Source organism: Sinocyclocheilus anshuiensis, unplaced genomic scaffold (genome assembly GCF_001515605.1).
Source record: "Sinocyclocheilus anshuiensis isolate Anshui unplaced genomic scaffold, SAMN03320099.WGS_v1.1 scaffold482, whole genome shotgun sequence".
NCBI lineage: Eukaryota > Metazoa > Chordata > Actinopteri > Cypriniformes > Cyprinidae > Sinocyclocheilus > Sinocyclocheilus anshuiensis.
In genome coordinates, this window is record NW_015547676.1 from 780265 (window position 1) to 807449 (window position 27185).

The following is a 27185-nucleotide window of genomic DNA, read 5'->3' on the forward strand; positions in this document are numbered from 1 at the left end:
AAAAAAAAAAAAAAAAAAAAAAAAAAAAAATATATATATATATATATATATATATAAAACTTAATGTAATGCACTTAATATAATAACATACAGCATAATCTGCTGTCACACCTACTGAAGCCAAATACCTCTGAAGATGAGATATACAGTTTATTTACCTGCAGCAACAGGAACATTCCTATCCAGAGCAGGTTATGTTCAAAGAATAAGCTGCTATAACTACTTATCCTGAAAGTTACTTCAGTTTGTTTTGAAAATGAAAGTTAAAGAAACTCGTTTACTCTGTGCAAACACACACGCTTTCTGGAATCCCCCAGGTGTGGGGTGTTTCCCGTTCAGAACAATATCATTATAGTGGAAACTGATCTGTCATTGAATAGGCTCTACAAAAACTACTGTATAAACACCAAAAGAAAATATGGCACGCATGCATGCATGTCTTTACTGCTCTTAAAGGGGTGGTTCACTGGTTTTTTTTCTTGGCTTGATTGGGTTTATGGGGTGCAGTCTGACATGCGTTAATGCTTCGTTTAAAAAAAACAACATTATTTTTCACATAATTTACCTTTATTCCACACCGCTCTGTCCCTTCTCTGAGAAACACGATGATCATTTCCTTCTTTTATGAAGCCCCTCCATCAGAAATAGGCGATGGGCTATGATTGGTTAGCTAGCCAAGTGTGTTATGATTGGCTAAAGCACCTCTAGTGCGCGTCTAAACGTGGATCGTTTCCTTCTTTTTTGAAGCCCCGCCCTCAGAAATAGGCAATGGGTTCTGATTGGTTAGCTAGCCCAGTGTGTTAACTTGTGATTGGCTAAACCGCCTCTAGTGCGGGTCTAAGCGTCCCACCCCTCTCCTCAGCAGCATGTGCTCCGGTTGTATTGTAAACAACGGCGTCGATTGTTGGAGCTGAGCTGAATGAGAGAGAGAGAGAGAGCGCGAGAGAGAGAGAGATGCAGAGCAGGGAACGCGAGGAACAGTATTAAGAACCGCTGCTTCAGAACACTGATTTTGAAACTTGTGAATCCATTAGAATCGTTAGAAGACAGAATCGCGATTCATATATGAATAGATTTTTAATTGCACCTCTAGGTTTCTCTTCCTCTTCTCTAAAGCAGCGCAGCATGGCCACGAACCCTTTGCGGCCTTTTACCGAGGGCGGGGTTTATCTGGGTTTGTGATGTCACGAACCCGGGAAGTAACTCGTTGTAGTCCCTACCAGCCATTTTTGTAGGCATTAAACTGCCAGACATTTAAAAGACAATATCTCCGTTTGCATTGAACTTTCAGCTTCGTCACTTTGCAGATATTGTTTATGCTCAAACAGCAACATTACACACTAACTAACATTAAAAAGGTGAAATCGCAATGAACCACCCCTTTAACAATGAATAGATCAGCATCATCAGTTGAAAAATAGTTCCTGTGAGAAGTGAAACTCTGAGAAACTAAACAGACAAGCCAAATGTGATTTTTACACACATCTCATGACGACTGTGAGAATAGCATGCGCTATAGTCATAACTTTCCTCTTTTATTACCTACAAACTCTAATCACAAACATCCATAGAACTTTGAACTGACTGATAAAGAATGCGGATCCTTGCTCAAAAAGTACTCATTCTCCCCATTTGTACTCAATAGCTACAAACTTTATGTATGAACGGATACAGTAATTGGCTTTAGATGTAAATACACAAACAAAGACACTATTTCCGCAAACATTTCGTTCTTCTTCTTGAGTTTTATGGCAGTTGGCAAACAAACAATATGCACCATTGCCGCCACCTACTGGGCTGGAGTGTGGACCATTGATTTAATAGGAAGAACTAAATAATAAAAAATAAAAAAAATTCTAAATTTTTAAGTATGTAATTAAAGCATTATATATTTTATAATGATTCAAGCCATTTTTCAACAGAGTTTTAAGTGTAATATTTTCTATCCCTATTTCTTCAATTCTTTGGTTGCCATCCATCTTATTAAGTTTTCCCTTTCCTGTTCCCAACTCCTACCTTACTTACTTTAATACTCTTTTCAATTTGAAATAGATGTCTCCCTTTTCCCTCTTTATCCCACAACTCTTGCCACATTTGGTTTATTGTTTCCCCAGATTATGCTTCTCACTTCTGCTTTACTGATTCTTATTTTCATTTCTACGTTTTCCTTCTTCAACGCCTTCTTTGCCACCTTATCTACTTTTTCATTCCCCTTCACTCCTACATGCGCTGGAACCCATAACAATTTAATTTGGCCTCCCTGATTTGTTTTGTTCTTCTTCTTCTATGAGTTTTACTGTCGGGCTGCGAAACAAAGACATAACATAAATATGAACACATAGATTCTTATTACTGGACTACAAAACTCAGAATATATTACCTATTATTTGATGCTTGTATTTTGTTATCTTTCACAGTTAAGCTCATTTTATTCATTTTTGTTCTTAACTTTGCATTTCAGTTCCAGAACATTAGCCACCGTTCATCAGAAAAACAGTGAACAATTAAGATTATAAATATTCCAAATCAGAAATAGAAATGTCATAGCAATCTTAAATCACATAAAAAATAACAATTGAAAACCAGGTCATCTGTGCAACCATACATACAAAACAAATACCGGAGTAAGAAAGTAACACACACTCATCACTCAACTTACTCTTACTCGGTCACTACTAAGATAGCAGATGCAGTTGTGGCCACCATTAGTGCATTCATGGGAATCGAAAGCATCTGACATAGTATAATTCTACTGCAAGTACAGCTGATGCATTGTGTTTATGGATGCTGTAGTCATGCTAACATTCCAGGTGAAGATAATGAAGAAAATATGTTGTCTTTCATTGCTCCCTTCAGTTCAAGAGCCCTGCTCCCTCCAAAGTCCCCATTTCAAGGGCTCTACTCTAGGACATCGGGATGCTCACTTCCAATCAGAGAGACCTAATAAACATGCAGTGCGGGGGAGTAAAGTGCATTCTTCTTTAAGCTTTGATTCTATTAACTGACGCAATTATATGGATCACTACTTGCATGTTAAATCAAAATTGAATGACTAATCTTTATATCTTATGTAATAGCTGTTTCCCTCAACAGCTGAACAGTTTCCCTAACAGCTATACAGTGAGAATGCTAGATGAGGTAACTAAGTAGTGAGCATCAGTGTCACAGCAATAAATATCAGTTCTATCGGGCTCATGGTCACTTTGATCTTTTTTCAGTGTGCTACAAATTGTGACAGGACCAATCCAAGGAGACACAACATCAGAGTAGACAGGTTTCCAAAATGATCGAAGGCTGGGGAAAAAAACAAAAAAAACAGGGATATCATTTTTTAAAACAGTTTTCACAATGTGTATGAACATATAAGAATATAAACAAAGCAGTGAATATAAATGTTTATTTACCACTGTCTGGATATTCCTCATCACTCCTTGATGAACCTGATGACCCTGAATACAATACAAATAAAAACAGAGAATGTGTATACATTCATATAAATACATATCGACAGTTCACACAGTTTAGTCATTCATCCTCCCTTAAGAGCGGATGAGCGTGAGAGAGCAATAATTCTTAACACAAGAGAGAGTGTTTATGTTTCTTGTTGTTTATTAATCTTAATTGATCAAAATGGTCATTTTGTACTTTTGCATTTTACATTTAAAGATAAACATGTACTGCTTTTATATCAACAAGCTTGAAAAAAAATCATTCTCCTTTTGTGTCCCAAGACTAGGGTGTGAAAATGACTTTTAATGTATGTTGTTTTGCACTATTTTCATTTTGTATCGTTTCATTTGTGTATATTTCAATACTTGAAATATAAAATTTAACTATTTGTCATTACATTAAAATTAGAATTAAAATAGAAAAAGATACAAATCTTAGCCAAGTGACAGTAAGATATCAGCGTTTTCTAAAATTAAAGGAAATTTGAACGATAAAATGGACCACAAGTAGGGTGGCCATATGCGCCGTTCATACGGGACACGTCTTGGCCAGGATGTTAATATTGCCTAAAACATCCAAAGCAGTTTGACCAATAACATGCAGGTATATAATCGACCAATCGTGTGGCTGCGCGTGAGAAGCTGAGATCTACAGGGAACGATCAAAGCGATGCAAATATGCGCACGTGTTTGTTCGTTCGTTTGACTTGAAGCGTTGCTGCGCACCGATGTAATGCAGGACACGTGGTAGAGAAATAACGTTCTATTATTAGAGGTTCCTGCACTAGCTAGAACATTTTTTTTTAATTGTGGATGAAACAAAATGCCAAAATTATAACCAAAATTTAAATACCGGACACTGCTTATGACTTGCGGAAGCATGCAAAGATGCAAATTCATCAATAGCAGTTCACTTCCATGATTTAAGATGGATCAAGTTCGTATCAACAAAAAGAATAGCATTTGGTTCAGTATAAACCATCTCTTCAAGCAGCATGGTTAGCTAGTGCAGGGGAGTCCTGGAAGATTCCTCCAACACTTATTAAGCAAACCTGAACCAGCTAATCAAGGACTTCTGGATTACTAGAAACCTCCATGCAGATGTTGGAGCAAGCTGGAGCAAAACTCTGCCAGACAATGCAGGAACGGACACTAAAGCACTAATGCATGTCTTGAGTTTTGAAGAATGATTTGACACCAACCAAACAACTTGAACTCTAAGGGCAAACAGACTCAGGTCCACATTATTAGTGTGAAAGCATCCTAATGCTAACATTGAAGGCTCTCTCTAGGCTAGGAGCCCTGTAGGCCTATTTGAAAACTTTCACTACTAACCTCTCGGATGAACAGTGAAAACCGTCTCCATGCCCGCATGGATGTGATCGGTCACATGGCAGTGAAGCAGCCACTGTCCAGGACTTCCTACAGTCATCTCTATGGTCTGAAATGTTCCTGGGAACAGGTCGTATACATCAGCACGATGAGGATGATCCGTCTGAGGGAGAGAAAATGAGAGTGTTTGAGAGATGTTTTGACACTTAAGCTGTATTTATGCATTAGTGTGTTTTCAGGAGTGCAATCGAACCTTTGATATTACAATATATAAAATGTAAATGTAAGCAGTGTTTCGTAGCTTCAATGTGATGAGATAAAAAGACAATGTACTGCAAAAAAATGGTAATAAATGTACTTCTATGACTTTGTATTCATAAAGAAAGAATCTTATGAACCAATCCTTATAGAAAATCAAATGCACACAGTGCAACCAGTGTAGCCCAACTAACGAAAAATGCTTCTTTTAATGAAAAATGCAAAAAGACTTGCAAACACTAAGTCTGAATTCTCAGACTGCCCTCTCTGCTTTTATTATTCATATACATTTTTTTGCCATCTAAGAAAAAAAAAGAAGAATAAATACATGCATACATACTGCCATACTAAATAAATATATTTATTATTATTAAAAATAAATTGATTTGAGGTTCCTCTGTGGAAATGCAACTGATTCGCATATTAATGGACATGAATGTGTATGTCAGGCCATAAATTCACAAGAAATATGCATTGACGCTTGCATTGGTGTCAACACCCCTCATTGTCCTCATGACACCATATATGTGACCCTGGAGCACAAAAGCAGTCTTAAGTCGCTGGGGTATATTTGTAGCAATAGCCAACAATACATTGTATGGGTCAAAATTATTGATTTTTCTTTTATGCCAAAAATCATTAGGATATTAAGTAAAGATCATGTTCCATGAAGATATTTTGTAAATTTCCTACCGTAAATATATCAACACTTAATTTTTGATTAGTAATATGCATTGCTAAGAACTTCATTTGGACAACTTTAAAGATGATTTTCTCAATATTTAGATTTTTTTGCTCCCTCAGATTCCAGATTTTCAAATAGTTGTATCTCAGCCAAATATTGTGCTATCCTAACAAACCATACATCAATGGAAAGATTATTTATTCAGATGATGTATAAATCTAAATTGAAAAAAATTGACACTTAAGACACTTAAGGTTTTGTGGTCCAGGGTCACAAATATTGTTTTCATCTGCCCTGGTGTGTTTATGTATGTACTTTGTAAATGAAGCTCTGAGCATGGAAATGCACAGTGTGCATGTCGACTTCATTCCCCAGTCCTATCAAATACCACTCGGTCTTGTCATTCTCTGTCATATTCAACCCATGGAGGTTAGCATACATCTTTCCATTAATACCTGTGGAAGAGAGAGAGAGTTTTAAGTTCTTCAAAAAGTCTACGCCATGTGCTTCTCCAGAAAACTTGTAATACAGACAATGACACACACACACATAATTACCATGCATTTTGTTGCTCTCCATAAAGTCCCCATCATATTTTTCTTCGTATTTTTCTGGGTCTGCGTTGAGGTACGTTTTTATGTTTTCATCCAGGTAGTGGGACTCATTTTCATCGAACACCAAGAAAAGGAGCGCAAACTCTTTATCAATGTCTTTTCTACATCTGTCGGTGTTCAGGGTGTTTTTGCGGCACACTATCAGTGGACCCACCAAACCGCTCATCAAGTCCTGAAGAACATTCACAGAGAAGATCTGTAAAAACTCACACTATCAAATTTACATTTGGTTTAATAATATGGATCACCCTTGCATAAAAACAATGTGTATTGTTACACGTTTTATACCTCAACTAGACTGACAGACGAGTAGTAGGCATACGTTATACAGTTTGGATCACTGCGACCCGGACCTGATCGTTTTGGAATGGTCCAGCTGTATGTCGTCATATGACCTATAATACATGTAACACATGCACACAGAGAGGCTTACTTATTGGTTTACTTCTGAATCACTCCTGACCACATAAAAGACAAATCTGAGTAATAACAGACCTGGTTGAACACCGTTCTGATGGGTTTCACTGGTCTTCACTCCATGGGCATGAACAGAATATGGCTTGCTGGCTTTGTTTTTAAACACAACTTGAATCTTCTCACCAACCTCAGCTCTAATGATGGGTCCTGCAAATAAACAGAGTCAATATAGAACCACAAAAGCAAAGGTAATGATCTAAAACAAAGAGACCTGCTTTGTCAATAGTCAATCTAACAACCTAATTACGATTCTCTCTCTCTCTCTCTGTATATATATATATTAGGGCTGTCATTTTAACGCGTTAACTTAATTAGTTATTAGTTAATTAAAAATAAAACGATTAAAATATTTTAACGCAGTTAATGCACTGGCCCTGCCCCTAGACCCGTACATCATCATACATTTCATACAGTTGACTGTTGACAAATATGATGCAGGGTAACAACTCCATAAATGCAGTTATGCCCTAAAATTCAATATATTGGGGCAAAAATGCCCCTGTATGAATTTTTGTCTCATATTTATTTCATATGATATCACACGAGCGCTGTTTTTGTCCTGAATATCACGAGTTTAAATGTGATACAACAGTTCAGTAAATAAAAAGGTAATATTGTGTTACATTTGAAACACAATATTTTCAGTTTTTGCTTAATTTTGCAGAGAAATTACCTTTAAAGCCATAGCAGAATTGTGTCTCCGAGCAACACAGCATTCATTTGTGAATCCACGTTTTAAATGAATCGTGTGAACCAATGACTCAATAGCCTATTCATAAAGTGAACCGTTTACTTCATTCTTGAATGAATCAGCAGTTTGAACGAATCGAATGAATGAATGAACGAATCGAATGAATGAATGACTCAAAGACCTTTACAACATTAAAGGGATAGTTCACCAAAAAAATTTAAATTCTGTCATCAATTACCCTGTCGTTTCAAACCTGTATGACTTTCTTTTGCATAACATAAAAGAAAGTATTTTGAAGACAGTTGGTAACTAGGTTGTTTTAGTTACAAGTGACTTTCATTGCATTAAAACAAAAAATACTGAGATGTTTCTCAAATGATCTTCTTTTATGTTCCATTGTTGCTGTTGTAGCCTTAACGTTTATGTGTTATACATTTTATGTTAAATCAAATCAAATATTTCTTTGTAAAGCTACTATTTGTAATGTCTACTTGATACTTTCTCATTTAACACAATAATGGCTTTAATTATATTTTGTGGGTAATTTCACAGCCAAATTTAATTCGCGATTAATTAATTGACACATCATGTAATTAATTAGATAAAAAAATGTAATTGACTAACAGCCCTTATATATATGTGTGTGTGTGTGTGTGTTTGTGTGTGTGTGTGTGTGTGTGTGTGTGTGTGTGTTCGACTATTGAGAAGCAGGTTTCAACTGACTTACGAGAGCTACAGTATTATAAGATTTATTAATAAATCTTAAGAAGTTTTTTAATGGAAAAAAGTAGTTCACAATTCACACTTCTAAAGTAAGATGTGACATACCCATTATTTCCAAGTGCTCCTCCTCTGGTCGTCTGTGTTTCTTTTTGGTAAAGGTTTCATCTAAATATTCACGAAACACCACCTTCTTATATTTTGCACCAATCCTATTTTTTGACTGTTCAAGATAAATTCCTCCAGGGCTAAATAAAGCAGGAAAGAACAAAAAACAAAAGATTATATGGGCATGAATATGTCTAAATGTGTATGCATTCTAGTAATTTTAAAATAATGTAAGGTAACATAAGTAAATTGGTAAAACTCTGTAGCTTGCTTTGTGTGAAATAGAGAGTCTCAAGCATGAGACTTGACTCTTCTCAGTCCAGTCTCAGTTGGAGTGTTAACTCTATCCCTAACTTTTCCCGACTCGTCCTTACAGACTGTAGACGGCACATAATATGCTTTTACGTTTGTGTGTATACCTGTCCTCCAGTGTAGTTTTGTGTTTCTCCAGTTCCCATGTGCGGTCTGGAGCATAATTCCACTCGACCTCCTCTGCTGCGATGAAGTACTGCACTGTGGAGGTGAAATGTTCTGCTGCAGGAGTCTCTGCTGAACAGGACTTGACTTCATAATGCTGATGCATGCCAGCGTGGTAGTGTTCACCCGTACGACAGCTCAGCTCAAACTGGCCTGAGAAGAGAAGAGCATACTGATGAGCAAATATCTTTTAATAATTTAACAAAACAACAACAAGCTTTTCATACATTATACATACCTAACAACTGTATATGAAAGCAGAAAACTTGTATAGTCTTGCCTAACTTTGTTAAACCGTTGTCGTGCCAAATCCCACATCCCCTTGAACCCTAATGGGTAGCTGCTCCCATAATCTTATGGATTATAGATGGCTGAAATGTGTTTAAAGGGGTCATCGGATGTCCATTTTCCACAAGTTGATATGATTCTTTAGGGTCTTAATGAAAAGTCTGTAAGATAGTTTGGTTAAAATTTCTCAATGGTAGTGTAAAAAACACATTTTTACCCTGTCAAAAACAGCTCTTTTAGAGCATGCAGTTTTGTAGCATTTCCCTTTAAATGTTAATGAGCTCTGCTGACTCCGCCCCTCTCTTCCGAGCTGCTCTCTGAGGGACTGTTTACTTTAGCCACATTCATCATGAAATTTGCTAATTAGCACATTATTAGGAAAGGCGATTTGCAAAGATTCATTACAAAACCTTACACTCACTTCTTCTGTTGGTGAGGCTGGATCATGAATGATTCGCGTGAACATAGACGCATTTATGTAGATCAGGGGCGCATTCCCTTCAGAAACAAACGTAATCCACTGCGAGTTCAGCGGCTCAGATGTCGGGAGTAAATGACGGCTGCTATGTTCATTATTACATCCAACAATAAAACACCTCAATCGCTCAGGAGTCATTCTTGTCTACATCTGCTCCGGCGGTGAAACAATGGCATTTTAAACTCTTTCCCCATCATTGACTGAATTTTCTGCCTTTCTGTGTTTTCACTACTATATAGTAGGGGGCGCAATTACACATCTTCTAAAAGAGTACCAAATGTCTGGATCAAAACATGGCGAAGAAGCAGAAACAAGTGATCACATATATATGCAAAATTATGGAAAAATCAGACATTAAACAGCATATAAATCAAAATTGCCTGATGCTATCAAATGAAATGACGACCCAGGAGTGGTTTAGGACTGTGAAGATTTGGGGGTCTTGATGGAAATTGTCTACTGTTCACCACGTTGCTTTTTTATATGAAACTTTCCCACATTCCAGTTTTGATGAAAAAGCGGAAAGCAGAAATGGTATAAAAGCAGAGGCTTTGATTTTTTCTTTTTTTTACATTTTGCATGTTCAGAAATCCATACAACAAAATATCCTGGGGGCCATGAATGTTTTGTGAAAATGATCAAAATGTTGCTGGTGACAAAAACAAAACAAAACATGCTACCAAAACAGGACATTCTGTCATCATTTTTTAAGTTTAAACGTACTTCTGATATACGCTAGTCAACATTTGAAGTGGATCAAAACCTTTCATCAAAGTTGTCCTAAGACAAGAACGCATTTTGGTTTTATGTTTTAGGACAACTTTGATGAAAGGTTTTGATCCACTTCAAATGTTGACTAGCGTATATCAGAAGTACGTTTAAACTTAAAAAATGATGACAGAATGTCCTGTTTTGGTAGCATGTTTTGTTTTGTTTTTGTCACCAGCAACATTTTGATCATTTTCACAAAACATTCATGGCCCCCAGGATATTTTGTTGTATGGATTTCTGAACATGCAAAATGTAAAAAAAAGAATTGATTAACTTTTTTGATCCACTTCAAATGTTGACTACTGTACACAGCACTAATATTATGCTCATTAGTATTTCACACCAGAAGATTAATGGGATTCACTTTGACGAGACATGTAAGATATAACATTGCAGATCTACAAATAATAAAAAATAAGCTACCTGGAAATTACCCTTTAATTATAGTAGACTGAAAGCCAAGCATTGCTAACCTTAGTTAGGTAAACTGATTATATTGAATTAGCAACCAATGACCAGCCATAGAATATACTTGAACAACTTAACACTATCATGCACACATTGTGTGCACTAAGAAATCATTATGTACTGCTTCACAGATGTAATCGCCTCTCAGCTGGCATCTCTAAAGGCCAATTCACACTGTACTGACAGACACCGACAAATAGTTTCCACAGTCTCTGACCCTTTGCTGGTCTTGCAGCCAGCATTCAACAACTTTGGGCAAGAAACGTGCATTCACAGACATCAAATCATTCAGCCGTGCCTCTGCAACAAATTTTGTGGGTTGCAGGGGCTCAATACCCTCTGGAGTTCCCACTAGACATAGACTGCTTTGTTGGGAACAGCATTCCAAATCCAGGCACTTGGCAAGAAGAGCAGAAATCTCACTCTGTGAAGAGACTACAGGGGGTACAAGCACCTACAGACTAGTTATAAAGTTGCATTTTAAAGACTAGTTAGTCTCTCTTTGTGTGTCCTGATATCTAGTGTCAAGTTTGTATATCAAACATTTGTGACCCGTGCTGGCAAAATGAGTCGGAATACGCACGGTTTAATTTTGAACTACAGGCAAAAGGAGCGAAAACAGTTTTGGTCGAATTTGAGGTTTTCACAAAAATTAGTTCATTAAGCCCTCTTCTAGCGATCTCAATGCTCCAAATAGTAATTAAACATCTAAAATTATCTTTTTTTGTACGTTTTCTGAGAGGAGTAGCTTTTTCTCTGCTCGCTTCTGGACGACTGCTGCTGCTTCTCACCACAAGTCTGTTGTTGCAAAGCTTTGTTTGTTGCATTGCAGCTTTGTGAATATTCATATTGAATTCTCGATGACATGAATCCCAACCAGTGAAATATGATTTTCAAACCCATGCTGATGAAAACAAAATGATCGCGCGCTGACTGACATTTGCAAAGTGCGTGCATAAGACGTGCCTCTCTGAGAGTGCGCGATGTTGGTAAGATTCACACAAACATAAACTGTTATGTCTTACATGAACATTTAGTTAATGGTTCTGGAAAAATCTGATGTATAAAATTATATTAGATGCATGCATTACAGTAGATCTTCATATAGATCTGTCTCGATGTTAATCAAACGTTAATAGAAAAGATGGAATCACTTGCTGCTCTTTATTAAACTACTGTTTATTTGCATTTTTGTTCTTATTTTTAATAACAAGATAAAATAAAGCTATATTGTGATTAATAATATAGTAATTATTATTAAGAAAAGAATTGGACGAAAATATGCAACTTTGCTTGGTGAAAACACATTCATCTGAATAATTACCGAGTGTTATCATTTTCAGGTGATGTGTAATTCTTAATGAGGGAAGGTGTAGCTAGCTAAAGTGGCAAACACTTTAAATACAGATGTGCATATTTATTAGGCAGATTTTTACTATTGGTAAAAATGAGCAAAAAAAGAGAGACTTAACTGACACTGAAAAGTCAAAAATTGTGAAATGCCTTTTTTAGAAAAACGCAGTACTCTGGAAATTTCCAAACTATAAAAGCGTGACCATCGGAATCATGCGGTTGGTCAATAATAGTCAGCAGGGTCGCAAAAAATGTGTTGAGAAGAAAACGTGCCACTTTTGCTCAATATTTTGAATGCAACATACCACAATATCCAGCAAAACAGTTTAACAAGTGCTCAGAATGACCATTGTTTTGATGGGCTGCTCACTTTAAACTGTAGAAACGGGATAATGGAGCTACCATTGCCATTTTGTATCACATTTTGAAACCAAGCTGAAGTTCGGAACCCTTCTTAATATTGTTATTTCATCATTATCATTAGAACATGAAATCATCAAGAAGAATGCCATGATCGGAGCTGTTTTTGTTGTGTGTCTTGGATTTCGTGATGGAATGTAAATGCACAATTTACGTGACTAAAAGAGCAAAAAGTTGGGCTAAGAGACAAAATCTCCTATATGACAACTTGAAGTGTTACATATCGAGGCTGAGAGAAGAACACACACAACACTGCAGACAACAGGTAAATGCCATTATCGATGTTTTCCATGTTCATGGTGTAAGCATTTTTACATGGCTTTTTGAAAATGCCAGGTAGTCATATGCGTTTGGCCAAGCAGCGTACACTTACGATAGATCCTATATAACTGTTTTAGACCCTACTTTGAAGTAGGAGCTAATTTAGTTCCCCCAAAACAGAGTTTCTAGAACTAAAACCGTTCCTAGTTCCTGTGCTGCGAACACGCCAAAAAGCAGGTACTTCCGCCAATAGTTCTAGGAACTATGAAAGGTTCCTCTGGTGCGAAAGCCCCTATAGTCAGTCTGTTCTTAGGCCAGATGTTAAGACTTGCGCCCAGCAAATACCACAAAACATACACAGACCTCTATAACCAGACAGTCCCTCGATGCAGGCCCCCTATTTCCAGCTAAGGCCATAACGCATCATGCCAGGACCAGCTGGGATTGTAAAGTAGACCTAAATGACTAGCAGGATCACTAATTGATAAGCCAGTCTCTGATCACTATACTGCACCATGTTTTCAACCTGCTGGTCAGAATACAACCCCTGCCTCAAGGATCTCACCCAAGTCCATTGTGGTCCATGCCAATCTCTAAGCAAAAGAGCTGCTTCCAATTTTGAATACCATACAGAAACATTGGAATCATCAATCACATTGTGTTCGATCTATTCCTTCGTTCATTCTGTGGCCAGAGGTTTCTCACTGCTACCACCTGATAGAGTTTCTGTTCCAAACCACTGTCACCTTTGGTTTGCTCAGTGGGCAAAACTATTAATATTCAGCAAACTCTATAAATCTCATTTGAAATCACTGAATACTTGAATTTTTGAGATTTTTATGATTTACTAATTGGAAACAGTGTTGCAGGTCTGTGATTTCATTAGCATCAAATTACCAAGTATAAATGTATATATTTGTATTAATTTTCTATTTATTTATAGTTGTGGTTATTGTATGCACCTTGCGCTTGTACTTTGTACTTGCAGTGTCTGGTCTGGAAATGTCCTGAGAAAAATAACTTTTCCAGAATATTCTTGGAAACAAACATTGTTAGTCGGGTTATGCCGAGGTGAACTCGGCATTAGGATCAAAATCATTATTAGTAAAAGCATTACAAGTAACGTGTCAAAGCCAGTCATATCTTCCATTGCTTGAGTGTACAGGATAAGCATTTACACACTTATATCCCTGATGTAAAAGCGCTGTGACTTACCATTATTGTCGGGTGTCATGCTAACAGTCACTGCGGTATGCGGGAAGACACTGAGAGTGTCACGGTTCATCCCGTCTCGTTGAAACGTGTTACCCTCGAAATAGACCCCATGGATATCCACCTCAGTGCCCAAGCCAAGTATGTGCCACATAACATGTTCCCCATTACACAAGTCCAGACCAGGCAGGTTTCCATACATGTAGCCATTCACCGCTGAGGAGGAACACACACATTCTTAATTAGAATACCGTCAAACCATAAACTTGTATATTCACAAAGTGTGGATGTAAATGCACATGATCGTGCGATTAAACACATATATGCATACCGTGCATCTTATTGCTTTCCTGAAACTCTTCATTGGCTGGATCTGAATCACGGCTACCAAACTTGTTCAAATTCTTTTGCAGATACCAGCTTTTATTCTCATCCATGACAGAGAACAGCAGAAAAAACTCGTGCTGAATTTTGTTGGCATACTAAGGAAACACACCCGTACCATGGAAAAAACCACACACACACAGACAGACAAAACAAACAGACATAAACACATAGGCCATTATATTTACTTGCATTACATTCAGTTTGTCCACAAACTACAGTGTTCACCGCATTCTTCAAACAATCAACCCTGAAAGAAACCGTAAGAAAAAAACAAGTTTTTTTCTTTAATTTATAGAAATATACATTTATTAATAACTACAAACTGGCATTTAGTCTCAAATGCTATCCCCAACTGAATGACTGCTTGATTTAGGCCAGATTTGCAAACCTGATATCCAATAAAACAGCTCATATAAAACAAATTTTCATGTTTTTGGTTGACAGTCAAGCAACCTCTTTTCACAGAACGATCCTTAACTTTTAAACCCTATTTTGTACCGTATTGTCTGTGCAAGTTCATTACCTGATGGCCACTTCCATCAAGAACACCTTTCCTGCACACTTGTATGGGCCCAAATAAACCAGAGTTAGTGTCCCGAACCGGATCAACAGCAGAATAGTACAAGTATGAAACACAAGGAGGATCACTGCTGGAGGGACCTTCAATTACTCTCCAGCGATAGGTGAACTTTTCACCAGGAGCCACAGAGGCTCCAGCTTTCTGAGTACCTGTTGAGGAGGCGACAGAAAACAAAATAATCTAAAATCTTAGACTTATGACTTAAGACTTATGTTTTGTATTTTAATATTGTAGCCAAATGTGATGCAATGCGTGCATAAAGCTGTCAAATAGTATTCTTAGTGTTCATTGATGTTCAGTGATGAAATTGTCACCAAAGGCATTAAACCGGTGGTTTTTAAGCTTTTTTGAGTGAATTCCCCCTCTTTGCTTTGCCCATTTAGAAACCCTAGATTGAAGATCTATGTGTGTGTATACCTGTAGCTGTATATGACTTACCATCCTGATACTTTGCTCCTTCATAGGTCTTCTCATAATGCAGACCGTGTGGCTGAATGCTGTAGTCACGTGTAGCTCTGTTAAAGAATGTCACAATGATAACATCACCAGCCTCTGCTCTGATTACAGGACCTATAGTGGGAGTGGGGGAGGGGTGTAGAGAAAATTGATCATTTAAACCAATTGTTCCCAACCCTGGTCCTGGAGGCACCCCAACACTTCACGTTTTGCATGTCTCCTTAATCAAACACACCTGATTCAGATCATCAGCTCATTAGTAGGGACTTCAAGACCTGAAATTGGTGCGTCAGAGAAAGGAGACATGCAAAATGTGCAGTGTTGGGGTGCCTCCAGGACCAGGGTTGGGAACCACTGATTTAAACTACATGAATAAGACTGAAAGGCACTCATACATCACAGCATGGCATCACCTCTAGGGCATATTACTATACTTCTTATTCAGAAACATTAAAGTTGGCAGGAAATCAAAATCAACCATATTTTTCGTTATGCATGTTACTGGTCTTATTGTTAACCATTGATATATGCATTATTTTTTTCACATCATTTTTTTTACCTCAAACTTTTAATCAAAACTTGCTCCTCCTGTGATATGACTGAATCCTCTTTGCTGACATTTCGTTTCATGCCAACTTTAAAATATTACCAAAGACCTTTCAGTGTTCAAAAACATGCAAGACACAAGCGAGGATTTTACCCAGAATTCCAAGATGCTTATCTGAGCCCGCAATATGTGTTTTGGTAGTAAATGTGCTGTCAGTGTATGAAATGTATCTGGCCTTCAGGTATTTTCCACCCAGCTTACCACCATCACGACTGAAATACGATTCAGAGTCACTGAAGGGAAAGAAAGACATTAACGTAAATGAAAGTAATCTAATACAATTACGAAATCAACATGCATATTACAAATAAAAAATAAAAGGTCAAATTCAATTAGAAATAGATAATACCAGACCTGCAGCAGCAATTATATGTGATAATTACATCAATTATAATAAATCAACTTATTTATCTTTCATTTTTTGATTTTCTATGGCTTCTTCCTGTTTTCAGGCATTGTCTGTGCACTAACGAATAGTGGCAAAAGTTAATCCCATCCTAATTTATTCAGTAACATTTAAAAGCAAAGCATAAGCTCAGAGGCTTCAGAATCCCTCAGCAATTTCAGATTCAGAGTTCAGAGTTACTCAATCGTGCATTAAAGCATTTCCAAATCTGTGTTTTTACCTCTCTGGTTCAGTAAGTGATTTATTTGTCATGTAGTTCATCCCTGAATGGGCGTAGTCCCAATCCATCTCCTCAGCAGCGATGTAGAAATGTCTCTCTTTGCCAGGGGCCTCTGTTGGAGAGACTGAGGACCCACAGGCCGAGACCTCATAGAAACTCTGCATACCTGCTGCTCACAAGAACAGAGAGCGATTCAGATATATTGAAATCATAAATTGACCTGCCTCCCTTAAGTAAACTCAAGACACTCAAGTGAACTCAAAGAAAAAGTCATAAGCACTCCTTTTGAATTGAATTACTGATAAAGACAACAGAGCTGAAGCTCTGAAAATAAATTACATTTAAAATAGCGTAAATTATCCTGACAAGTTACAGTACATTTATGGAGTCAAATTGTTGGTATGACATAATGATGAATTTTCTTTTTCAGTGAAGGAATTAAAAGGAGCGTAAAACATGAACACTGTACCAAGCTACAAATCAAAACTGAAAGTGATCACACACTGATTAGAGACAAAAACAATGCATAAAAAAATGAGGAACGAATATTAGGCTTCACACAGAGATGACAGAAAGACAGTTACTACCTTCTACATGATCGTTGACTTGGCAGCTTAACAACCATTTTCCTTCTGTTCTGGGGATCATTGTTGCGGTGACAAAAGTGGCAGGAAACAGACTAAGCACATCTGTGCGGTGCATGCGATCCACGAGGGTGTGCCCATGGAAATAAGCCGAATGAATGTCCACCTCGTTACCAATGCCGAAGAGATGCCAAGACACGGTACGTCCGACACACACTTTCAGTGCAGGCAAATTCCCATAAACATAGCCATTGATTGCTAATGGGAAAAAGACAAGAACAAACTGAACGAGTGACACTGAGAGATAAATGATGAGATGACATGAGCTTTATAATTAAACATATGTGACCCTGGAGCACAAAAGCAGTCTTAAGTCGCTGGGGTATATTTGTAGCAATAGCCAACAATACATTGTATGGGTCAAAATTAATGATTTTTCTTTTATGCCAAAAATCATTAGGATATTAAGTAAAGATCATGTTCCATGAAGATATTTTGTAAATTTTCTACCGTAAATATATCAAAACTTCATTTTTGATTAGTAATATGCATTGCTAAGAACTTAATTTGGACAACTTTAAAGATGATTTTCTCAATATTTTGATTTTTTTGCACCCTCAGATTCCAGATTTTCAAATAGTTGTATCTCAGCCAAATATTGATTTATAAATCTCAATTTCGAAAAATTGACCCTTATGACTGGTTTTGTGGTCCATGGTCACATATAAGGAAAACAATAATTCTGCCTATTATTCATTTAGATAACAAAATGTCAGGCTTAGAAATGAAAACCACAAACAGCTGTGTTTGTATCTTAGAGTGCAGAGAACTTTGGATATCAAAAGGAAAACTAAACTTTTCTGAATGGCTTTGTTCCAAAGTGGAACAGATACAAGGTACTTTCCATCAAAGCATGCAAAACATCAGCTAAAGATTACACCATGGGAATGTATGGGCTTTACTTTTATAAAACCTATTACCATTGGTTACAGACATTAATGTAGCTGTAGTTGGGAGGAAAAAAGCAGCAGTTTTGATTCCCAGTAGTTTGTGCCATGGTACCAACATTTCAGTAGTCAGCACCAAACACAGTGAAATTTGATCATTTCAATACTAAAGATATTTCAGTAGATTGCTAATTAATCACTTCTTTTAAACTGTTTAAGTGCTACAGTGTAATGTAAGCTGCTTTGTAGACGTGTATAGTATATTTGTATAAAACACATTAATATAAATGGTTAAGTTTTTAGTTTCTATGATAAAAATAGAACATTCCTCATTAGAACACAAGGAGCAACAACCCAATTTTTATGCATGGATACGGTTAAAGATTGAGACATCCTGAGACTCACAGTGCATGAGGTTGGACTCTCTGAACTCCTCGTCTACGTATTCCATATGTTGTTTTGTTTCGTCTGGATCAGAGCAGAACTTTTCAATATTCTCCTCCAAGTACCAGCTCAAGTTCTCATCCACCACACTGAACATCAAAATGACATCTTCATCCACATCAGAGCGCTTTTGACTAGAGTCCAAAGTGCCTAAAGAGAAGAAAAAGATATTAGGAAAAGACTAAAAAGGGTAAAAATAATCAGAGTTAGAAGGGAGGAGTGCTTGATGCTAAGAAGTAGTTGACTGTACAATCTTCTGTGTGCATGTAAACTAAATGTATTCCATGCATGTACAGATTATTAGGGCTTGTTTACCTTGTTTGCAGGTGAGCAGAGCTCCTATCAGCCCTGATGCAATGTCTTTTGGTGCATCTCCATGTGAATGGTAAATCCAGGTGAGACAGCTGGCATCTGCTTCAGTAGGAGCGTACTCTGGTTTGACCTGCCAGGTGTATGTGTAGCTCTCACCTGGAGCCACCGCATCATCTCTCTTATCACGACCAGTGGTGCCGTCTGGATACAACGCTCCTAAAATACAGAGCAACGAATTCACACTTGTCCAATCTCATCTGTTCAAGGACTCGTATTTGACAAATTGTAACAAATCTAGGACTTTAAAGGGGGCACACTGTATTAACACTGGATTTTCCTTGCTCTTTTAGTATAAAATTCAATAAACAACCTTTCTTCCAAGTCCAACCAGATTTTTATGGAAGCTACGCTCATTTGGAAATATTTGCATGGCTAACACGTTTACACAATAATGCCTATTCAGTAAATTGGCCTGCGATGGAAGTAGACACTGTAAAGTTAAACTTAACCTCATAAAAAATTATGAACAAATGACAGGGAAAGTTGCTGGTTAACTTGTTTTACGTGGTTAAAAACAAAGGTGTTGTACCAAGGTTACACAAAAAAAAAAGTTACGTTTAAATTTTTGATATCAAATTTTTCATGGTTTCAGCACAAATGAATAAACGTAATGTGATTCATATGCATCAGTCATACATAAATGAAACGTGTAAGATTTCTGTAATAGTTCACAGTGTTGGATTTAAGGAGATAATTACGTGACAGTTGAGCATTAATGATGAACACTTGCTGCTAACAAGCAGAATCACTGGAGGAAACAAAAGCAGTGAGAACAGAAAAAAGAGAAACACAAGAACTACAACTGTGGCCTGTTGCATGAAGATAGCTCAACAAACTGAGTTTTAGAGTAGGTTTAGAGTTGACATAAGTTGATAATTATTGTAAATAATTAGGCAAGGCAAGGCAAGGCAAGTTTATTTATATAGCACATTTCATACACAATGGTAATTCAAAGTGCTTTACATAAAAGAAAAGAAAAATAATAATCACAACAATAAAACAAGGAATTTAAAAACTTTGAAAATGATAAAAAAATAGATTTAAGACATGCTGAATCAGGTCAAAAGTGTTTAAAACAGTTATAATTAGCAGATTTTGTCTCTGCAATTCTTTCTAATCAATGCAAATCACTGCGCTCTCCCAGCTGAATTAGGTGACCTGTATTTCTTCAAACATTACAAAGGTTGGTCTGCACTCTTTAGTCTTTTATTGGACTCATCAAATGTTTCAGCTATCTGCCTTCGTGAGTGTCGAAACGTTTGTCTATTTTATCTCCTGCTTTGATTGCAATAAAAGACTTAAAGAGTACAGACCAACCTTTGTATTGTTCTAAAATTCACCATAAACTGCTTTAATTTGAAGCGAGAGGGGAGTGGCTTTATTGCATGAGATATATGTCACTTTGCTCACAGCTGATTGGTTGCTTGTACTGTGCCCAGCATGCATTGCGACATGAAGCGTTTTGTTGATTGTCCTCATTGTTGAGAGTCACACGCTGATTCATTATGTCTGTGTGTGTCTATGTAATTATGTAGATTAAAACTTTTTGTGCACAAAGTGCTTTGTATTGGGCAACACTGCTGTAGAATCCCAATTGTACTATAATAAACAATGCAAAAATAATGCATCACCCATTTAATCAGAGAATAGACTCTATATTGTGATCAATGAAGCAGATGATTATGATTATGCCACGTAAGCATCAGCATTTCAATTTTTTTTTGTGTTTTTTTGTCTTGGCTTTCTTTGCCATACTAAATGTATCTTACAAACACTAAGTTATAACAGCCACATAAAAGATAATGTCAAAGAGTCAAGAGCCCAACAAAAGCAAACACTGATCTCTTTGATGGTGACTTTAACATTTTCAATAAAACATTAACCTCTAAACCTCTGTAATTCTCAATAAGAGCTTCTGTAGATGTCTGACAGAAATAAAGTCAACATGGGTTGCGTTTCCCAAAAGCATCGTTACTTAGCTATGGTCACAATTTCCATTGAACTCTATTGGTAACGAGAAACGTACTACCATAGCTGCTTTTGGGAAACACCCCTGTTTAGTAATGCATAAAGCTGGTAGTGCTGTTTGTGCAGTGGTTTAATCATCTTCTGCTGAGATCTTGAGAGATTTAATGTCTTCTGTTATTTCAGTTGATTTCATCTAAAGGCTGTGGTTGTGAGTCAGTTGTAGGTTTCGTGTTTCTCTCTTTTCAGTTCTTGTTGTTTTTCTTTCCATCAGCGATTTCCACAAGCGATTCTGCTTGTTTACAGCAGGTGTTCATCACTAATGTGACATAATTTGTCACATAATTATCGTATTAACCCAAACACTGCTTCAATGGTACATGGTACACAACACTGAGCAGTGTTTACTTAACACTGGGGATTTTGCTGTGAACTATTACATAGTATCTTACCTGTTTCATTTACATATGACTGAATATGAATCACATTAAGTTATGTTGAAACTATGTAATCCAAATGGATGGAAAATTTGTATGCAATTGAAATCCATAAAAATTCACCATAATGTACATACACATGTCGTGACGTTCATGAGAGACAGTAATGCAAACATGCAACATTTAAAAAAAATCTTTGATATATATGCACATTTTATAATTACAGTTTAATAATTTGAGCTAAGAAAGTGGTTGCTTCAAGTTGCCATTTTATAAAGATTCATGCCGTCTCTTGTAAATGGTGTGTTGACACACCACTTGACACTTTGCTGCACACTTTTCGTTTATTGCTCTGTTATTGATTTATGGGTTATGTGTCAAGAGACTCTAAACTGCTGTTGTAACCCAAAGATAAACATGGAAAGACAGCAAAATCAACAGAAGGAATGGGATGGAGGGAAAAGCAGAACTAGTAATGGAACTAATAGAGAGATAATGCATATCCAACCTTCTGAATTCTTCTCATAGAAGACTCCATGAGGGTGGAGAGAATACGGCCTGGTCGCAAAGTTCTTCATGTGCACTTCTATGACATCTCCGACCTCAGCCCGTAAAATGGGTCCGAGGAAGCCGAGCCAGGCAGGTTTAGCTATCTCCTCGGAATAAGACCCATCAGTGTACCGTCTGTACAAAGCTTTTTTGTAAACACTCCCTATCCGGGTCTTGCCACTTGACAGAAAAACCGACGCATGTCTGTTAAAGGGAGGCATTTAGAGAGAGAAATAAATAAGTAATGGTAATAATTCATTAATCGATAATGTCTATCATACAATCGGTGTACAGATCCATGTTAATAATAATAATAATAATAATACATTCTATAAGAGTGTTAGCCTACAGCACCAAGCACTTACAAAAAGCTTTATCCACATAAAATAAATAAATAAATAGGCTACTACGTGTTGTTTATTAGTTACCTAGCAGCCTATTACAATAAACACAGTAATATAAAATGCCGCCTATTACTTGTACTGTTACTGGTAAACTGATATGCGTCATTTTTACTTACTCGTCTTGCTCAATGCTTCGGTTATTGATAAGGTTTCTGGCGCTGGGTGCGTAATTCCAGTCTTCCTCTCTAATGGCTATATAATAGCTCCTCTTGAGACACTCGGCCTGCTGTAGCGCGAGCACAGCCGTCACAAAAGCGCACAGCACAGACTTCATCGCGTATATCTAAACACAACCATGCATAACCAAAATCCGAGTCCGAGTCAAAAAGAGTCGCACGTAATCGATCTCAAAATGCTACTGCGCACGGAAAATCCAGCCTTGTGTGCGGCTACTGATATCGAAACTGAAAGTTCAGCTCAACGGGCGTTCCTTCATCCTTGGACTCGAACCGGTTTTTCGGAGAGAAGTAAAACTTGGCATCCTCCTCCTCCTCCTCCTCCCTGTAAGAGCTGCACAGGAAGTCATTTGGGTAACGCACACACATGAGCTAGATGGAGATACTCACGGGTGTGATCCTCAAGTTAATGGTCCACCTTGATACGAAGCAGCATTTGTACTGCTGCTGGTGGATACCTTTTTTCCTCTTTTGGTCACCGCAATTCTGTAACATTGAGGCAAAGACATGAGATTTTAGGCTGTAGATGAAGCAGACATTTGTTTAAATAAGACTATAATCCGATTGGAAAACAGCAATCCAACAGGAAACAGAAACATGACAGCTTTGTTCAAACGAAGAAAAAAAACAGCAAACTAAAGAACCAAACCTTGGGCTATAAATACCAGACCAAATGTGACCCTGGACACAAAACCAGTCATAAGGATTATACATCATCTGAAAGCGGAATAAATAAGCTTTCATTGATGTATGGTTTGTTAGGATAGCACAATATTTGGCTGAGATACAACTATTTGAAAATCTGGAATCTGAGGGTGCAAAAAAATCTAAATATTGAGAAAATCATCTTTAAAGTTGTCCAAATGAAGTTCTTAGCAATGCATATTACTAATCAAAAATTAAGTTTTGATATATTTACGGTAGGAAATTTACAAAATATCTTCATGGAACGTGATCTTTACTTAATATCCTAATGATTTTTGCCATAAAAGAAAAATTTATAATTTTGACCCATACAATGTATTGTTGGCTATTGCTACAAATATACCCCAGCGACTTAAGACTGCTTTTGTGCTCCAGGGACACAAATGAGGAACTAAACAAGAAACAGCAGGAAATCAAAAATCATGGAAACCATTAAAAACAGGTGGTAAACATGAACTAGTGAAAACCGAAACAAAGCACAGAATAGAATAAGTACCAGAATAATAGTTTCATAACCAAAAGGAAACTGGTGGCATGTGACAAATATCATTTAGTCACCTAATGAAGATTTACTTATTATTTATTTAAATAAATTTAAATAAATGAATACATTTAAATATATGTAATCATAAAAAGAATATAATGAAATACATTAGCTAAAATTAAACAAAGATTATACATGAAACAGACATAAAAAGGAAGAAAGATTGAGAAAGAATAGTTCAGTGCAATCAGTACAGCACACAAACAGTGTTTAATCAGGAAATGCAGTTAAACAGATGTGTTTTGGATTAAAGCTAGTGACCAACAGGACATCATCTGGAAGCTGATTCCAGCTGCGGGAGGAAGAACAGCTAAACGCCATCTCTCCATGTTTTAAATGAACCCGAACAGACTTGATCCTTGCAGTCTGAGAGCTTTATACTGTATTCAAGCATGTCTGCCAGGTGTTTTGGTCCAAGGCCATTATGGGATTTATATACAATTAAAAGCACTTTAAAATGGAAAAACTGGAAGCCAGGGTAATGACCTAAGAGCCGGGGCGATATGTTGAGTTTTCCTGGGTTTGGTCAGGAGCCTGGCATCAGGGTTTTGTATTAGCTGCGACTGTCTAGTAGTCTTCTTGGGAAGGCCAGTGAGAAGTAAGATGCTGTGATCTATCCTGCTGGCAATGAATGCATGAATAAGCTTCTCTAAGTCTTGCTTGGACACAAAGGATCTGATTTGTGCGGTTTTTTAGATGGTAATTTAGTCATTTTTGATGTGGCTTCTGATGTTAAAATCACAGTCCAGGATGACAACACTAAACAAATAAGCACATTTTTAAAGAAAGATGGAGTGTCCAGTCAACAGGACGTTTTAAGGTGTTGCATGCAAAGTTTTACTATCAAAGTTAGACTAATTTCAGAGCCACAACAGGATTCATTGATCGCCGTTGTAACGTTATGCATTTTATCACTGAAAAATGATGCAAACTTTTTGCATTTCTGAGTAGAAAACAGTTTACTGGGTAGCTAGTTTGGAGGGTTATTTAACCTGTCAACAGTGGTGAGCAGTGTATCTGTGTTACTGACATTCTTGTTTATAACATTTGAAAAGAAGGTCTGTAATAGCTTCGTTTTCCACCTCGTAAGTTCTGCTTTTCTGCATTTTCTTTTCATGCATTGCACTGCTGTTGTGTTTCTCCATGGTGCCTTACACGTGCCTGTACTTTTACTTTTTTTTTTTTTATTAATTGCTGCATTAATTTTAAAGTTAAACTTGTCAAAGACAGCATCAACAGAGTGGTCACATAGATATAGCATTTATGAACAAAACACTAGTGTTCATTCACGTACTGTTGTTTGATTGTGGCTTCTGGCTTCAGTGACAGGGAAGACTGACATATCCCAGACAGAGCTACGTCCTTCATAACAGCGTTTGAGACGTTTAGGCCCTTACAGATAAGCAGATCTAATGATGTGGATGGGTTCTTCCACATGCTGGGTGAAATCAAAGGTGCGCAGAATAGATAAGCAAACTTTTTTGGTGCTATTCGAGTAGCCATTTCATTAGGGTTCATCTTGTCTGACGTAATTCCTGTGTTGCTGTTTGAACTGCTCTGAAACAAGTTGCTTGTTGACACTTTTTGTTTATTGCTCTGTTATTGATTATTAGGGTTATTAACGTGTATATTAAAGTTGCCAGCAATTACAAAACATTCAAATTCAGTGTTAGTTGCAGACGGAAGCTCTGTAAAGTCATCAAAAAAATGCTTGAGAGTATCTTTGTGGCCTGTCAATAATTAGAAATGATATATATATATATATATACACTTGCCCCTTTTAGACTCGCACTCTATTCATTTACTAACTGCTTGTTTTCTTAAAAATAAAATAAACCTATCACTAGCTTCTCTATTCTTTTTGTATTCTATCTATTTGTTTTCTTTTTATTTATTATAAAATTAACAAAAAGCAAAAAAACTAACAAAAATCTTTCTAGAATCTTTCTATTCTATCCGTTTTCTTTTTATTTATTACATTATTTAAAAAACCTTGCTGCGTGTACTGTGTTAAGCTAACTGAGACGTGTTATAGCACTTGTGTATCATTGCTCTTTTGTTAGTTTTGATTGCTTCCATTGTTCTCATTTTTAAGTCGCTTTGGATAAAAGCATCTGCTAAATGTCTAAATGTAAATGTACCAAGATACTCAAGAGATAAGGAATGTCCAAGCGAAATCTGTTTGGTACGCACACACAAAAGAGAAATTTGGAGGGGCTGATTCATTTAAAATTGTTGCACTGCAGCTGTTATCTATTCAAGCTTTATTTAAACACATCAGATCTAAACTGTTTGTAGAGATAAGATAATTGACTAAAAATGATTTGTTCATAAGTGAATGAATTTTAAAAATAGCTAACATTACAGTATTTGTTTCTTCTTCACAGCAATGTTGTAGTGACATCTAATAGGTAGCAGATGACAGACATTTACCGTCTGATTTGCACAGGTCTTTGTCTGTCCTTTAATTATCAAAACATAGATAAGAAGGCCTAAAGGCACACTGTGTTCCTGCTTACTCTGGAAACCTTTGTGAATGTTACTGCTGTGGAGCCCAGCGGACATGACACACAGCATTGTGAGCTGTTATCTCCAGGACTCACAGATGAAGGGTGGTTCAGAGCTGCTTAGGTGGGAGACAAAAACAGATCCCACCCATGAGAGAAGGGACATTTACAAATACAACCACATTCTGGGTGCAACAGTCTGCTCTAACATGGTAAATGAGGTCCCCAAGGTCCAGACCTCTGTATATTTCTGAGGTATATTATATAATACAAGTTGTGAAACAACTGCCTAATATTAACTCTGCTTTGGCACTGCAGGGATATTGCACAATACCAAAATAACAGACTTTCTCATGATCTGCCCCAGCGGTCTAACGTCTAACGTTTGAGATCAAACCAAAGTAGGTGGGCTTAACTGTTCTTCTAAGGTTAAAGGAGTAGTTCACTTCCAGAATGAATGATGAGCACCATTGACTTCCATAGTAGGAAAAAAAAATACTATTGAAGTCAATGGTGCTCATCAACTGTTCAGATACCAACATTTTTCAAAACATCTTCGTTTGTGTTCAACAGAAGAAAGAAACTCATACAGGTTTGGAACCAGTGGAGGGAGAGTAAATGATGACAGAATTTTCATTCTGGAAGTGAACTACTCCTTTAAGGCTCGAATGCCCTGTTGAAAAAACCAGCATATGCTGGGTAGGTATGTTTTGAAGCTGGGATGCTGGTTTGAGCTGGTTTATGCTGGTCCTTTGCTGGTTTATGCTGGTCCTTAGCTGGTCATGTGCTGGTCCTAAATTGGTCAGACCAGCTTAGGACCAGCACATGACCAG

The 27185-nt window shown here is 37.0% G+C and overlaps 1 protein-coding gene and 1 long non-coding RNA gene across 2 annotated transcripts in view; one reads left to right on the forward strand and one right to left on the reverse strand.

Moving 5' to 3' along the window:
- Positions 1–26851, forward strand: part of LOC107703037 (uncharacterized) — a 27656-nt gene extending 805 nt beyond the window's left edge. The window contains exons 2-3 of the long non-coding RNA XR_001635812.1: positions 7805–7811; positions 26836–26851. This is a non-coding gene — a long non-coding RNA (uncharacterized LOC107703037). The remainder of the gene's footprint in view (positions 1–7804; positions 7812–26835) is intronic.
- hephl1a (hephaestin-like 1a) lies at positions 2400–22900 on the reverse strand. The gene is made up of 20 exons (XM_016505528.1): positions 22537–22900; positions 21976–22220; positions 19009–19221; positions 18655–18843; positions 17306–17560; positions 16719–16887; positions 16186–16325; positions 15468–15599; positions 14973–15178; positions 14394–14544; positions 14066–14278; positions 8754–8964; positions 8335–8474; positions 6834–6962; positions 6627–6733; positions 6282–6510; positions 6040–6179; positions 4785–4944; positions 3405–3449; positions 2400–3294 (listed from the first exon to the last, which is right to left on the reverse strand). The coding sequence occupies exons 1-20, from the start codon at positions 22692–22694 to the stop codon at positions 3215–3217; spliced, it is 3312 nt and encodes a 1103-aa protein (XP_016361014.1). The 5' UTR covers positions 22695–22900; the 3' UTR covers positions 2400–3214.
- Positions 26852–27185: the final 334 nt, after the last annotated feature.